Source organism: Pygocentrus nattereri, chromosome 4 (genome assembly GCF_015220715.1).
Source record: "Pygocentrus nattereri isolate fPygNat1 chromosome 4, fPygNat1.pri, whole genome shotgun sequence".
Classification (NCBI taxonomy): Eukaryota; Metazoa; Chordata; class Actinopteri; order Characiformes; family Serrasalmidae; genus Pygocentrus; species Pygocentrus nattereri.
This window is the reverse complement of record NC_051214.1, coordinates 20,040,542-20,054,177: the sequence shown is the minus strand read 5'-3', so window position 1 is coordinate 20,054,177 and position 13,636 is coordinate 20,040,542. Positions and strand designations below refer to the sequence as shown.

The window sequence follows — 13,636 nt, the reverse complement described above, 5'->3', positions numbered from 1 at the left end:
ACTCAGCGGTTTTGTGTCATTTTGTTTTTTTGAATATGTTTTTGTCTATAGGCGGTTGGTGGTGCTATTGACAGTCAACACTGTGGTAAACAAAGAAGTTGCAAAGCCCATACATTTTGACCAGTATACATGTTTTCTCCCTAACATAACTGTAAAGTTGGACGCCTCTGGTCAAATGACGTTTTGCAGATTTATTTTATTTATTTATTTATTTTTAAGAGTAAACAAGGCAACGCATCCACGATTCTGCACATTTTAATACACATTTACTATTGATTTGCTTTACAGATTGAAGGAGAAAATAAACCATGTGGCCTATGTAAAAAAAATATATGTTTTGCCCCCAATACGTTTAGCTCGACAAATAAAGTGATTATTTTAACATATTTTCACTTAGAAGGTCACCAAAACAAACGTTTGTACATGACTGTTACGCATGTCTTTGACATCACAGACAACTGTGGTAAAACCAAGTCTACCACCAACTCGGTTATATGACCCCAGCTATTTATATTAAAGCCTGCTCCTGTCAGAGCCCCTCGACTACCACCCTACAAAGAGACCTTGGGTGTAAAACTGAAGAAAAAAAAAACATTTTATGTGTTATCTTTCCCATTTTTTTGTGCATTAAAATGTGCAGAAGTGTTTTCCCAGTATAGAAATCTCCTTACAACCGAGCAATTCAAATGCGACTGTGATATTCAGGGGAAAGTTGCATGTACAGGCTTTGGAACCTGACTGTTAGCCACAGTGCATAATAGGGATACCATATTTGATTGGAAAATTTTGAAATGATGACACATTCTCATATGTCTACAGCACAGCCTAAGCACACATTTTGCTACTAAATAGTTTTGGATTGTATAAACCTAAAAGATGATGAAGAAATACCTACTACATTTATGTATTGTTGGGAACTTATTATGGACATATCGCCGCTGTCAGAAGAAAACCTCATATCTCCAAAGTGCAGAGAGGAAAACCCGCGGAAATAAATGAATTTATGCTGTGATGGGGTGTGAATTGAGTGATTCTGCATGTTGGGGTGGCTCAGAGCCAGAGTAGAAGCGCCAATGTACTAAAGGGCGGTCTGAGAATTTACCATTGCGCCACAGGCAAAAATGAAAAATTGGAATGGAAAAACAAAACCTAACCCTAACCTACTACAACCTAACCCAAACCCAAACCTAAACCTAAACCTTACCCAAACCTAACCCTAACCTACCACAACCTAACCCAAACCTAAACCATACCCAAACCTAAACCTAACCTACCACAGCCTAACTCAAACTAAAACCTAAACCGTACCCAAACCTAAACCTAACCCAAACCTTAACCGAACCCTTACCCAAACCTAAACCTAACCTACCACAGCCTAACTCAAACTAAAACCTAAACTATACCCAAACCTAAACCTAACCTACCACAGCCTAACTCAAACTAAAACCTAAACCGTTCCCAAAGCTTAACCTAACCCTTACCCAAATCTAACCCAAACCCAATTCTAAACCTAACCCTTACCCAATCCTAACTCTAACCTACCACAACCAAACCCTACCCTACCCCAACCCCAACCTAAACCTAACCCATACCAAAACCTACGCCAACCTAACCCTAACTCAAATCTAACCCTAACCCACCTCAAATGTACCCCAAACTAACCCAAACCTAAACCTAACCCAAACCTAAAACTAACCTAACCTTTTTTTTTCTCTTTTGCAACACACAGTACCGTATCGGTCACCCCTCTACAAAGGTGTGACAAAGGGCTGCTGTTTGCCACAGCAGAGGAGTCCACAAGTGTGCCAGATTGGACCTAATCAGCCTTGAGGGCTTGTATGAATTAGAGCTCCCTAAACTGGTGGTGCCTTGCCACTCTGCTGGCGGCTGACGGCACAAGCTGGACCCCTACACATTGTGTGTAAATTTCATGAAGAATGGGCCAAAAGAAACGTCCAAAAATAACTTGGAAAAAACTCCAAAAAGGTTTCATTGACTTCATAGAATTACAGTAGGTATTTTCCTCCTCCGGTAAAGTTACCATTTTATAGACACAAGGTTTTCTTCAACAGTGATTTGTAATCTAATTATGAAAAATACATACAAGTCTATGAAGTCTATCATTATTGTAACATGAATTATTAAGATAATAACTACAATAATAGAACTACAATATCAATTCTCCACTGAAAAGGCTTTTATGATGAACAAGGCTTAATCTGTGTGGTCATGTAATGAAATTATGCATATGTCTATAAACAGATATAACAGTGGACCTCACCTGTGCTGCTGTGTCGCTTTGCGAAGGGGTTCAGCGTAGTTTTGGCCTTGGAGGTCCAGTTGGCCGTGGTGGAGCCAAAGGAGCTGGAGGAGAGCGACTTCCCCAGATTGTCTGAGCTCACTTTCTTGGTGTTGTTAGTGGCTGTTTTGCTCCAGTCTACAACAAACAGACAAGCTTTAGGAACTGAGAGGCAGTACAATTCACCTCTGGAAGAGATGCTTCGTTAGATATTTACCACTGCAAACAAGCATTTTCAGAGTCCTCTTTTTCAAAGTTCTTCACACATTTAGCACAACAACTCTGTTTGGACCAGCTGTTTTCTCGGTTGAATGCATTCAGTGACATTTGCCCAAATTCTTTCTTCTCAGTTTTAGCTTTTTACTGTGTTTCTGTACCTCAGTTTGCAAATGTACTGAATTGCAGAACCTAATATGAAAATAAACTGCATATTGATTTAATAAATCACAAATACTACATTGCACAACAATCACAGCCCATACAACAGTGATAGATACAACTGGAACACAATTCCTACCCATTTGCTGACCATCTACAAAAAGGGGTCACATCTGGATTTATTCTTTCTCTGTTCAATTACATTCATATAAGCAAGAAAGCACATTATGTGTGATGTGGATGAAAATACAGTATATTGCCCAACGTATTCATTCACTCATCCAAACTACTGAATTCAGGTGTTCCAATCACTTCCATTGCCACAGGTGTATAAAACCAAGCTCCTTGTCCTGCAGACTGCTTCTACAAAAATTAGTGAAAGAATGGGTCTCTCTCAGGAGCTCAGTGAATTCCAGTGTGGTACCGTGATCAGACACCACCTGTGCAACAAGTCCAGTCGTGAAATTTCCTCACTACTAAATATTCCACAGTCAACTGTCAGTGGTGTTTTAACAAAGTGGAAGCGATTGGGAACGACAGCAACTCAGCCACGAAGTGGTCAGCCAGATAAAATGACAGAGCAGGGTCAGTGGATGCTGAGACACATAGTGCGCAGAGGTCAACAACTTTCTGCATCCAAGCCTTATATCACCAAGTGCAATGCAAAGTGAGGAATGCAGTGGTGCTGCCACTGGACTCTAGAGCAGTGGAGATGTGTTCTCTGGAGTTATCAATTACGCTTCTTCATCTGGAAATCCGATGGATGACTCTGGGTTTGGCGGTTGCCAGGAGAACAGTAATTGTCTGTGCCAAGTGTAAAGTTTGGTGCAGGGGGGATTATGGTGTGGGGTTGTTTTTTCAGGAGTTGAGCTCGGCCACTTAGTTCCAGTGAAAGGAACTCTTAATGCTTCAGCACCAAGAGATTTAGAACAATTTCATGCTCCCAACTTTGTGGGAACAGTTTGGGGACGGCCCCTTCCTGTTCCAACATGACTGCACACCAGTGCACAAAGCAGGTCCATAAAGACATGGATGAGTGAGTTTGGTGTGGAAGAACTTGACTGGCCTGCACAGAGTCCTGACCTCAACCCTATAGAACACCTTTGGGATGAATTAGAGTGGAGACTGTGAGCCAGGCCTTCTCATCCAACATCAGTGTCTGACCTCACAAATGCGCTTCTGGAAGAACAGTCAAAAATTCCCATAAACACACTCCTAACCCTTGTGGAAAGCCTTCCCAGAAGAGACGAAGCTGTTATAGCTGTAAAGGCTGTAAAGACATCATATTAAACCCTATCAATTAAGAATGGGATGTCACTCAAGTTCATACGCGTGTGAAGGCAGGCGAGCCAATACTTTTGGGAATATAGTGTATGTGGCAAATTGATGCAGATCAGATATACTACTCTGTTTTGTAATGTTCCTTCAGACAAAATGATTTTTTTTCACTCACAGTTTGTCAGTGCATGTAAACTCTTACTCTGATTTCTTTCAGACTTCTCATTCTACACATGCGCAAGATCAGACAATCCAGAAATAAGCAAGCAGCATTGCCACAAGACGAAGTAAAACACTTTTGGAGCAACGCTGAAAATGAGTACATGATTCTCGAAGGATTTCAATGTTTTTTCATCTTCTAGAGGATGCGCAGTACTGCTGCTCACTGGATATTTTCTCTTTTTCTGACCATTCTCTGAAAACCCTAGAGATGGTTTTGCGTGAAAATCCCAGTAGATCAGCGGTTTCTGAAATACTCAGACCAGCCCGTCTGGCACCAACAACCACGCCACGTTCAAAGTCACTTAAATGAACTTTCTTCCCCCATTCTGATGCTCGGTCTGCACTTCAGCAAGTTGTCTTGACCACCTCTACATGCCTAAACGCACTGAATTGCGGCCATGTGATTGGCTGATTAGCTATTTGTGTTAACAAGCAACTGAACATAATTAGGTACAGCTGTACCTAATAAAGTGGCCGGTAAATGTATATCTACCTGATAAACCATAGAACTGCATGTGTTCATAAAAGCAGTGAATGTGCAGGTTTTTCAAATGTTTTTTTCTGTTTTTAAAAATGTTCATGCATTTTAATATTTAATACTGACGCTAAAGAAATAGCAGCCTTTCCGTGAGCCATAAAGGGCTAAAATGAAAATGTTTTTGTCCTTAATGAAAAAACAAATATGATGCTCTGCTTTATGAGGGAGAAAAGTCATTTGTCTTTGGGGCATCACTGGCTGTGTTTACATGCAAACATTTTAGCCAATCTGATTGAATACATTCCGATTACAGATTCAGACTGAGGTGTTTATGTGCACTCTATTCAGCATTTTGATGGAAAATCTGCGTTTACACGCTCACTACAAGTAATCCAATGCAAAATGATGCGCATGCATGGAGAACCGCTTAGTTTAGACGTTACCATGACAGCGATCATCACGTGAGGTCCAGTAAGAGTGAGATGAGCAGCAGTGTGCAGTGCTTGTGTTTTTAATTCCTTTAAAATTACGTCAGACTCAGGAAAACGTACATGTCCTTATTAAAGAAGGCAGAGAGGAAGCGTTTACATGGATTTTATTCTTCTATTTAATGGGTTATTTACAGGATTACCCACCTCATTCACTCAGATAGAAACGATTCTGAATGGCCTCAATCGGACTAGACTATTCTGACTGAGGTGTTTACATGGACGTATTCTATTCCAATTGAGCTATTAGTCGGATTATTAACAGATTATTAGGCTGCACGTAAACATGGCTAATGAGATTTTTGTCTGTATCATGTTTTATTGGTAGTGAAGCCCTGCAAATTTTTTTGGCTTTTTACTATAATAACTGTTGCTCCGTGTTACCTAAGGACACTAGAACGAGCTCAAAGCTGGGCTTCACTTGTGTGCAGTTGTCATACAATGAAATTAGTGTCTCTTCCATCTGTAAAGTGTCATCTTGGCATGACAGATAAGCTGAGCTACCCTATTAACATGAACACAATGGAATCACATTAACTGCAATCATTATGTACATATCTAGGCCTGTTAAAGGCTCATCAGCAAGCAGGAAAAACAATAATGGATAAAATAACAGCTGTTTCACTTTAATAAAAAAACTCTCTATAGATTTTACCTGAATTGTCAGCCAAGCGGAACTTTCCACAGCATAGATATCTTCTCCATTGCTTCTGTACATTTTCTTTCAGCGCACAGTGGAAGATGAATATGAATAAACCTATTGGAAAAAAAGAGATCAGGACAGAACTGGATTTCTACAGACAAAAAGGCTGGATCATTCTATGGCACCATCACGCCCTCTAGTGGGCAACATTTGGAATGAATTAAATTAAGATCAAAGTTATCTTTACTGCAGGTAGCCCTAAAGATCCTTCCTGCACAACACTTCTATACATATCAGCTACTAACATACCTCACTGAAAACCTGAGCTCTTTAAGTCAAACCAGACGAAATTTGAATTTGTGCAGTTCAGGGAAATCTCCAGGATTCCCTTCCTTTAGATTCATGTTGCAAATCCATTTCCAAAAAAGATGGGACAGTATGTCAAATACTGCTGAAAACAGTAAGCAATGATTAGTTTTCTACTTGATTTCTATTAAATTGAAAATGATACCAAAAAATATTATATATGTAATATTTTATCTGTTTAATTTGAATTTACTTAACTTTTAATGTGATTTTTGGTATATTTTGGCTGTGTCTTAGCTACTGTTTTACTTTTTATTCCTTTTTTAATTTTTACTCTTTTTATTTATATTATTATTTTTTGTTGATTTTATTCTTGTCATCTCATTGTCTTACATTTTATATTCTTTTTATTTCATTCATTTATGTTTTTATTTTTTCATCCTATTCTGATCTGTTACTTGTTAAGTTACTATATGGTATATTTTATATGATTTATTTATTTAACGTTTTATTGGTTCCCTTTGGAGTTTTACTATTATGATTTTTATTACTTTATTATAACATTTGATTTGTTTTTACAACCCAGCTTCTCAGTCTCTGATTTCTGCATTGCTTGGCTACACTGTAAATGAGGCTCTCCCTTAATGTATTTCGAGTTTAAATAAAGGTGGATGGATTGATTGATTGATTGATTGATAAACTTTATTGTTCTTTGTAAATATATGCACATTCCAAATATGATGCCTGCAACCCATTCCAAAAAAGTTGGGACAGAAGCATGTTTACCACTGTGTTATATCACCTTTCATTTTCACAGTACTGGCAGGCCAGTCTAGCACCCGCACTCTCTGATTACACTGCTATGCTGTGTTAACGTGCAAAAGTAGTTCAGTGTTGTCATGGTGACAAAAGCACAAATATCCATTAATTATTTTTTTAATGTCCAGTTGGCAGCATATCACAGTTGTTGGAAGAAAACCTTAAAAATCTCCAAACTGGTAACTTTACAGGAGAAGGAAAAAACACATGATTTTTAATGTAAGTCAATGGAACCAGAGTTTTTTTCCCCAAGTCATTTTGGCCCGTTTCTTTTAGTCCACTCATCATGAAATTTACACACAATATGAAGTGTAACAGGCATTTTCAAAAACGGTATAATGTGCTGCTCTGTGTGTTCAGTGTTCAGCAGGTTACCTACAAATACCACCCCATATACCATGACACACCCTTGCTTTGGAATGTTACGCTGGTAACATCTGGATGACCTTTGTCTTCTTTGGCCTGGACAACATGATGTCCAATATTTCTAAAAACAATGTACATTTCTGAGCATAAACCTATTTCAGACTGAGCTTGAGCCCAGAGAAGTGGGCAGTGTTTCTGGGCGCAGTTGATATATGATTTCCACTGTGCATAGAACACTCACAACTTTTGTGGATGCAGAAAAGGACATGTGCATTGACAATAAGTATTCCCAAACCTATGGAGTGACATCCATCACAGATGCATGCTGTTTTTAAATGCAGCATGGAGGTCAAAGGTCACAGGTTTTCATTTGTGGTTTTCAACCTAGCCCTTTATGCACAGAGACATTTCTCTGGATTTTCTCTGGAATTAAATCTATGTCAATCTACGTTCCGACTCTCACCTATGGTCACAAGCTTTGGGTAGTGACCGAAAGAACGAGATCGCGGATACAAGTGGCTGAAATGAGCTTTCTCCGCAGGGTTACCGGGCTCTCTCTTAGAGATAGGGTGAGAAGATCAGCGATTCAGGAGAGGCTCGGAGTAGAGCCACTGCTCCTCCACGTTGATGGAAGTCAGTTGAGGTGGTTCGGGCATCTGGTAAGGATGGCCTCTGGACACCTCCCTAGGGAGGTTCCAGATATGTCCAAGGGGAGGAGACCCCGGGGACGACCCAGGACACGTTGGAGGGATTAAATCTCTTGACAGTCTTGGGAATGCCTTAGTATCCCTCCAGAAGAGCTGGAGGACGTGGCGGGGGAGAGGGAGGCCTGGGCCTCTTTGCTTAGGCTGCTGCCATCGCAACTTGGATAAGCAGTTGAGAATGGATGGATGGATGGATAAAATACTTAAAATCCTTTTTGGATTTTAAAACCTGTTGGATTTTTGGCTAATTCACTTTTGGCAAAATGGCTAGCCTAAACCCATCCTTGCTCATAGAGCTAGAGCTTTCCTGGATGCTCTTTTTATATCCAAGCCTGATTACCTCACTTTACATCACTTTAAGACCTTTTTTTGAACATTTTACAATGTTTCTAGTCTTAATCTCCCTCTGTCCCAACTTTCTTGGAAAGTGTTGCAGGCATCATCAGAATGAGCATATATTTACAACAATAAAAAAGTTGATAAGGCAAAACATTAAATATCTTGTCTTTGTACTGTTTTTGTGAAAATACAGGTCAAAGCAGAATTTTTTAAATCACTGATTTGTGTATTCATTTGCATTTTTGGAATTAGGTTGTATATTTGCCTGTATAACAGCCCTGTTTGTGGAACACAGTATAACTTATTACAATATTAGACATATAAAAGCATTTATTTTACACTGGTTTTAAACTTGTGCTGACATCAGTAGTGTTTTTGTACTTGGGTTGCTGTGATGTAACATAGTGTGTGAGTGAGAAGCTGGGTAAGAAAAGCTCACTGTAGCAGTAGTTCAAGGCTAGACAGCCAGTTTGGAGCATCTGAATATTCAGGACTGAAGCCCTGAAGATGCAGCTCTAACAGCACCAGTGATGAGAAATAAACTGAGATAAATAAACTTTATATGTATCCTTACTTTGTGCTCTCCAAGCTGAGACTGACTTCTTTGGATCTGACAGTATAACATGTTATTTACACTATTTATAATGCATTATATTAGCAATTCATAATGCATAATCAACATGGCTATAAACTGTAATGCAGTGTAATTCATGTATAACCATGTTTATGATACCAATGTAATGCATTTATAACCCTGTTTATAATGCCTTATAAATGTATTATAACACATTATGAATGTGTTTATAGATGTTTACAAATGTGACATTCATAGAAAGTGTTACCCATTTTACATCTATGGTATTTTACAGATGCTCTTGTCCGGATTGACTTTCAATTTGATCGTTTTTACACAGGTTGGTGAAAATAGTGTTGGGAGTCTTGCCCAAGGACTCTTATTAGTATAGTTTAGGGTGTTTACCTAGGTGGAGCATTGAACTCCAGTCTACAGCATAGAAGGCAGAGGTGTTACCGAGGTGTTAACCAACCACTGCCTACCCCAACCACATTTGCCCTCAGACACTGCTGCCTACACATTCATGTTCCATGCAAGCATGCTGGCAAACACCCTTGCGCATGTTTGTGCATGTTTGTACAAGTATGTATGTAAGTATAAATCAGCCTTTACTACCAGCTTTAAGCCATTATAAGCAATATTATCATTTCTAATGTATTCCTTCAAGAACCATATGATGCCATGATACTTTGCTCATGTACCTTGCAAAGAGTTGAAAATGGAGAAGAGGTACATGAAGGCTAGGTTGACAGGGCCCCAGGCAAAGAATGCGAAGCCCCAAGTCATGCCCAGCAGGAAGGTGAGGCTGACTGCGCTGCGCAGGTTGCGCAGAACCTCCTCCCGTACTGTGCGGTTGCTGCGCTTGCCGTTCCTACCACAGATCTGCATCATCACCACAATGAACATGGCCACGTTCATGAGGAAGATGATGGAGAAGTAGGCCACACACGTCACATAGAAAACCACCTTGCTGCGTATCCAACAGCTTAAGAGAAAAGAGAAGAGAGGAAATCAGTTTATTCAGCAATCAGGCATAATATTATGACCGCCTCCTTTTACCCTGTTCTTCAGTGGTCAGGACCCCCATGGCCCCTCACAGAGCAGGTACTATTTGGATGGTGGATCATTCACAGCACTGCAGTAACACTGATGTGGTGGTGGTGTGTTAGTGTGTGTTGTGCTGGTCTGAGTGGATCAGACACAGCAGTGCTGCTGAAGTTTTTAAACACTGTGTCCACTCACTGTCCACTCTATTAGACACTCCTACTTTGTCAGTCCTCCTTGTAGATGTAAAGTCAGAGATGATAGCTCATCTGCTGCTACACAGTTTGTGCTGGTCATCCTCTAGTGCTTCATCAGTGGTCACAGGTCGCTGCCCACAGGACGCTGTTGGCTGGATATTTTTGGTTGGTGGACTATTCTCAGTCCAGCAGCGACACTGAGGTGTGTAAAAACTCCAGCAGCACTGCTGTGTCTGATCCACTTAGACCAGTGCAACACATACTATCACACCACCATCACGTCAGTGTCACTGCAGTGCTGAGAATGATCCTTCAAGAACCACCCAAATAGTACCTGCTCTGTGAGGGTCCAATTGGGTAAAAGGGGGCTAACAAAGTATCAGAGAAACAGATGGACTACAGTCTGTAACTGTAGAACTACAAAGTGCACCTATACAGTAAGTGGAGCTGATAAGATGGACAATGAGCATAGAAATGGATCAAAAGTATTATTATGCTATGTCTGATTGGTGTATCTGTTAACTCAAAGGATTTTTGCTCTAAAGTAGTCATTTCTGGGGACAACCCTGAGAATTTGGCTGGCGGTCTGGGACTACATTTACTTTTCATGCCTCAAACAACAAAAAGTGCATCTTCCAGGCTTTTTCCCCCAAAATTGCAGGCTTGGACCTTAATTTACAGAAAATATTCAACTTAAACAACAGCATTACTGGTTCAGAAAAATTGTAATAAAAAATTTTCCCCAAAATTAAGAACTAAGCTACTGGATTTGCACTCACATTAAAAGGCCTAGTAAATTTAGGGGTGGGTTTTAGAGCTGATGTACACTTATTAGTCCTGAAACACCAAACGCTTGACAGGATATCCCAAGAAGCAAATTCTCATAAAAAGTGACCACAGCTAACCGTAAATTAAGGCCAGTGAGGGCCAATGATGATAATTAGATTTAAATAATGCTAATGAGCTCTTAGTTTAACTTCACGGCAATGTTAACACAATTAATTGAAATTGAGATGAGCTTGACAAAACAAAATGCCAAAAGTGTTAAACGTAGCTTACAATTCAGACGAGCCTTGGCCATTTTCCCCTTTCCCATAATACTCCTTCCCATAGGAATCTTTGTCCACAGCCACCACAATGCCTACAATTGCAGCAGGTAGGCCTAGAAAAACAGACAACAATGATTAAACAATAGTAGTGTTATAGTATTTTACAGTGCTCGAGTAATAAGCCTGCAAAACAGAAAGAAAAGCAATTTTTACCTCCAAAATAAAAAAAGAAAATGATTTTCTATTTTTATACTGATTTCATAATTAGGCTGTGAAGTTCAGCACATACCTTTAAGAAAACATCTTTTTTATATTTTTAACCTCTTATTCTTATGTTTTGATTTGTCAATCTGAGTTTACGTGACCAAATCATAAGTCAAATTATTCAGTAATTGCATGAAATAAATGTAAATTTTAATTTATTTATTCATTTTTTGTAAAAGCTCCTCAGACGAACAGAACACGTGTTTTATGATCTACTCATGTCACTATACGCTTACAATTTACTGCATAAAGCCAAAAATCTCAGACGCTTACAATTTACTGCATAAAGCCAAAAATCTCAGACGCTGTTTGTGTTATTTTATAAAAGTAATGTTTACAGAGCAGATCACTGAAGAGATGCCGTCTGTTTATAGTTTATAGCCCAGATTTGGGGAAAAACGGGTCGACTTTCAGTAGAAAAACAAACTGAGTTCAGCTTCTTTTATTACAAGGGTTTAAAATGACATCATCATCTATTTGACTGGAAAGAAGAGTTACAGCCTCATACGACGCCCAGCTTCTGAACGTAGCTTATGAAATATGAACGTTATGAAGAACATGACCAAGTGCGTTTTGGAACCACCGGTGGTCTCGAGGAGTTGAAGAGGTTAAAAAGCAAAACACTTTATTTATCTTTAAAACTTCTATCTTCTGTGTTATTTTGCTGGGCATAAAAATGATTTCCAATAATTCATTATTAAAAGTATTTTTGTATTATAAAGCAACATTCAATCATAGTTACTGTATTACATTTATTTTGTAAGCCACTGGTGGGACGCACTGTTGTACAGAGCCTTACCCCATCCGACGATGCAAAACTTGAGGATGTATCTCCGGATGTAGGTGTTGAAGACCTTGACCAGGGCGATGTACATGTGGATGGACTCGAGGCCCATCCAGGTGAAAGAGGTGAGCAGGAAGAAGTGTAGGAAGACGGCCACCGCCACACACAGGCCCTCATTGTTGTAGGAGGCCAGCCAACCGTCCAGCAGGAAGACCATGTTGAGGAAGAGCAGCGAGGTGCTCAGGTTCATCAGGATCTTTGACGGGTAGTCCCGCCGTAATTTCCTAGGAGTTGAGCATCGGATTAGTTAAGACTAGTGCAGTGTGTGGGTTTTAGGGTTGAAACAACATTATTATCAGCATAACCTTGATAAATAATTGCGAGATTAATTTTCGGCTCGCATTTTGAAAGTGGTGCCAAATCTAGAAGAGATTAATGACTTAAACTGAGGAGGACAGCCAATCGCTTGTAACTGTAGTCATATGACAGGAATGAGGGAGTAGCTAAGTAACTCGTTACTTTTTATACTTAATTACAACATTTTGTAACTAACAGCTGTAGCTGCTACCGTTTTATGAAATGTAGTTAATAGCTCTAGTGCTTACAAATTTTTTGTGTAGCTATATTGATAATTTTTGCTACAGGCTTCAGGCAAACCGCCCAAACCACAGAAGAAAAACACCACTCTGAAACACAGAGTGCAGTCAGTGGTGACTGTGCATGGGGGTCCTGACCACTGAAGAACAGGGTAAAAGGGGGCTAACAAAGTATCAGAGAAACAGATGGACTACAGTCTGTAACTGTAGAACTACAAAGTGCACCTATAGAGTAAGTGGAGCTGATAAAATGGACAATAAGCGCAGAAACAAGCAGGTGGTCATAATGTTATAGCTGATCAGTGTACACTGGATAGATGACTACATACAACTGATTAATTGGATTAAAATACAACTATACACTATATTTCCAAAAGTATTCGCTCATCTGACTTCACACGTATATGAACTTGAGTGAGATCCCATTGGGTTTAATATGATGTTGGCCCACCCTTTGCAGCTATCACAGCTTTGACTCTTCTGGGAAGGCTTTCCACAAGGGTTAGGAGTGTGTTTATGGGAATTTTTGACCGTTCTTCCAGAAGCTTATTTGTGAGGTCAGACACTGATGTTGGACGAGAAGGCCTGGCTCACAGTGTCCGCTCTAATTCATCCCAAAGGTGTTCTATGGGGTTGAGGTCAGGACTCTGTGCAGGCCAGTCAAGTTCTTTTACACCAAACTCGCTCATCCATGTCTTTATAGACCTGCTTTGTGAACTGCGCAGTCATGTTGGAACAGGAAGGGGCCATCCCCAAACTGTTCCCACAAAGTTGGGAGCATGAAATTGTCCAAAATCTCTTGGTGCAG

General features: G+C 39.8%; 1 protein-coding gene across 3 annotated transcripts in view; it reads right to left on the bottom strand.

Moving 5' to 3' along the window:
- adgrg6 (adhesion G protein-coupled receptor G6) overlaps nt 1-13,636 on the bottom strand; it is a 121,094-nt gene that overhangs the window by 15,132 nt on the left and 92,326 nt on the right. For all 3 annotated transcript variants that reach the window (XM_037537391.1, XM_017701075.2, XM_017701076.2), the window contains 5 exons: nt 12,248-12,516; nt 11,195-11,297; nt 9,596-9,879; nt 5,799-5,900; nt 2,282-2,437 (listed from right to left, as the gene is read on the bottom strand). In XM_037537391.1, coding sequence (XP_037393288.1) covers nt 2,282-2,437; nt 5,799-5,900; nt 9,596-9,879; nt 11,195-11,297; nt 12,248-12,516 — 914 coding nt within the window. The remainder of the gene's footprint in view (nt 1-2,281; nt 2,438-5,798; nt 5,901-9,595; nt 9,880-11,194; nt 11,298-12,247; nt 12,517-13,636) is intronic.